Genomic DNA, 567 nt, shown 5'->3' with positions numbered 1-567 from the left:
CGGATTATGGTGATTTCCCGTACTCTGGAGATAGGGATTTCATTACAATTCAACACTTCTTAAGGGGCGTTTTCAGTAAAATCGCCGCGAAATTAAATGAAACCGGATGAAAATTGGGCAAGATTTGCTGGCGATATCAAAGGCAGGTGTGATTTTAGATTTTAAATTTGAACAGGTTCGAGTTCAATTTTAAATGCGGTTTTCCAGCAGTTTCCATCGTGACAATGACCGGCTCCAAAGATGAGGCTCGATTGGTCTATGGATAACATCGGCTTAAGCTACTCTACGAAAATCAAAATATGATGATGTATAATAAGATCAGTCTCCACAAGTAGCCTCCAATGATGAAACAGCGCTAAGTCCCACAGAGCATCGAATCTACAGCTTAATAAATTGGGCTTCAGAAAACAAAAATCACGATCTCTGTACTTACCTAGCAACACGAAAAACCACGCGAAAAAACGAAAATTTGAAACAGAGGATAAAGCAGACATGGTATTTGCAAGGTAGAGAATGTCCTTTCTCCTCCGTTTGAGTGCGCCAATATGAATCACGAACCACTTGAAA

The 567-nt window shown here is 40.0% G+C and overlaps 1 protein-coding gene across 1 annotated transcript in view; it reads right to left on the bottom strand.

Annotated features, from left to right (window-relative positions):
* The window catches only part of LOC137996643 (alkaline phosphatase-like), a 13,792-nt gene extending 13,225 nt beyond the window's left edge, over nucleotides 1-567 (bottom strand). Inside the window, exon 1 of the mRNA XM_068842157.1 lies at nucleotides 434-567. Within this exon, the coding sequence (XP_068698258.1) occupies nucleotides 434-494 (61 nt within the window). The 5' untranslated portion in view covers nucleotides 495-567. The remainder of the gene's footprint in view (nucleotides 1-433) is intronic.

Source organism: Montipora foliosa, chromosome 3, assembly GCF_036669935.1.
Source record: "Montipora foliosa isolate CH-2021 chromosome 3, ASM3666993v2, whole genome shotgun sequence".
In the NCBI taxonomy this organism is placed as follows: domain Eukaryota; kingdom Metazoa; phylum Cnidaria; class Anthozoa; order Scleractinia; family Acroporidae; genus Montipora; species Montipora foliosa.
This window is presented reverse-complemented; position numbering and strand designations above follow the sequence as displayed.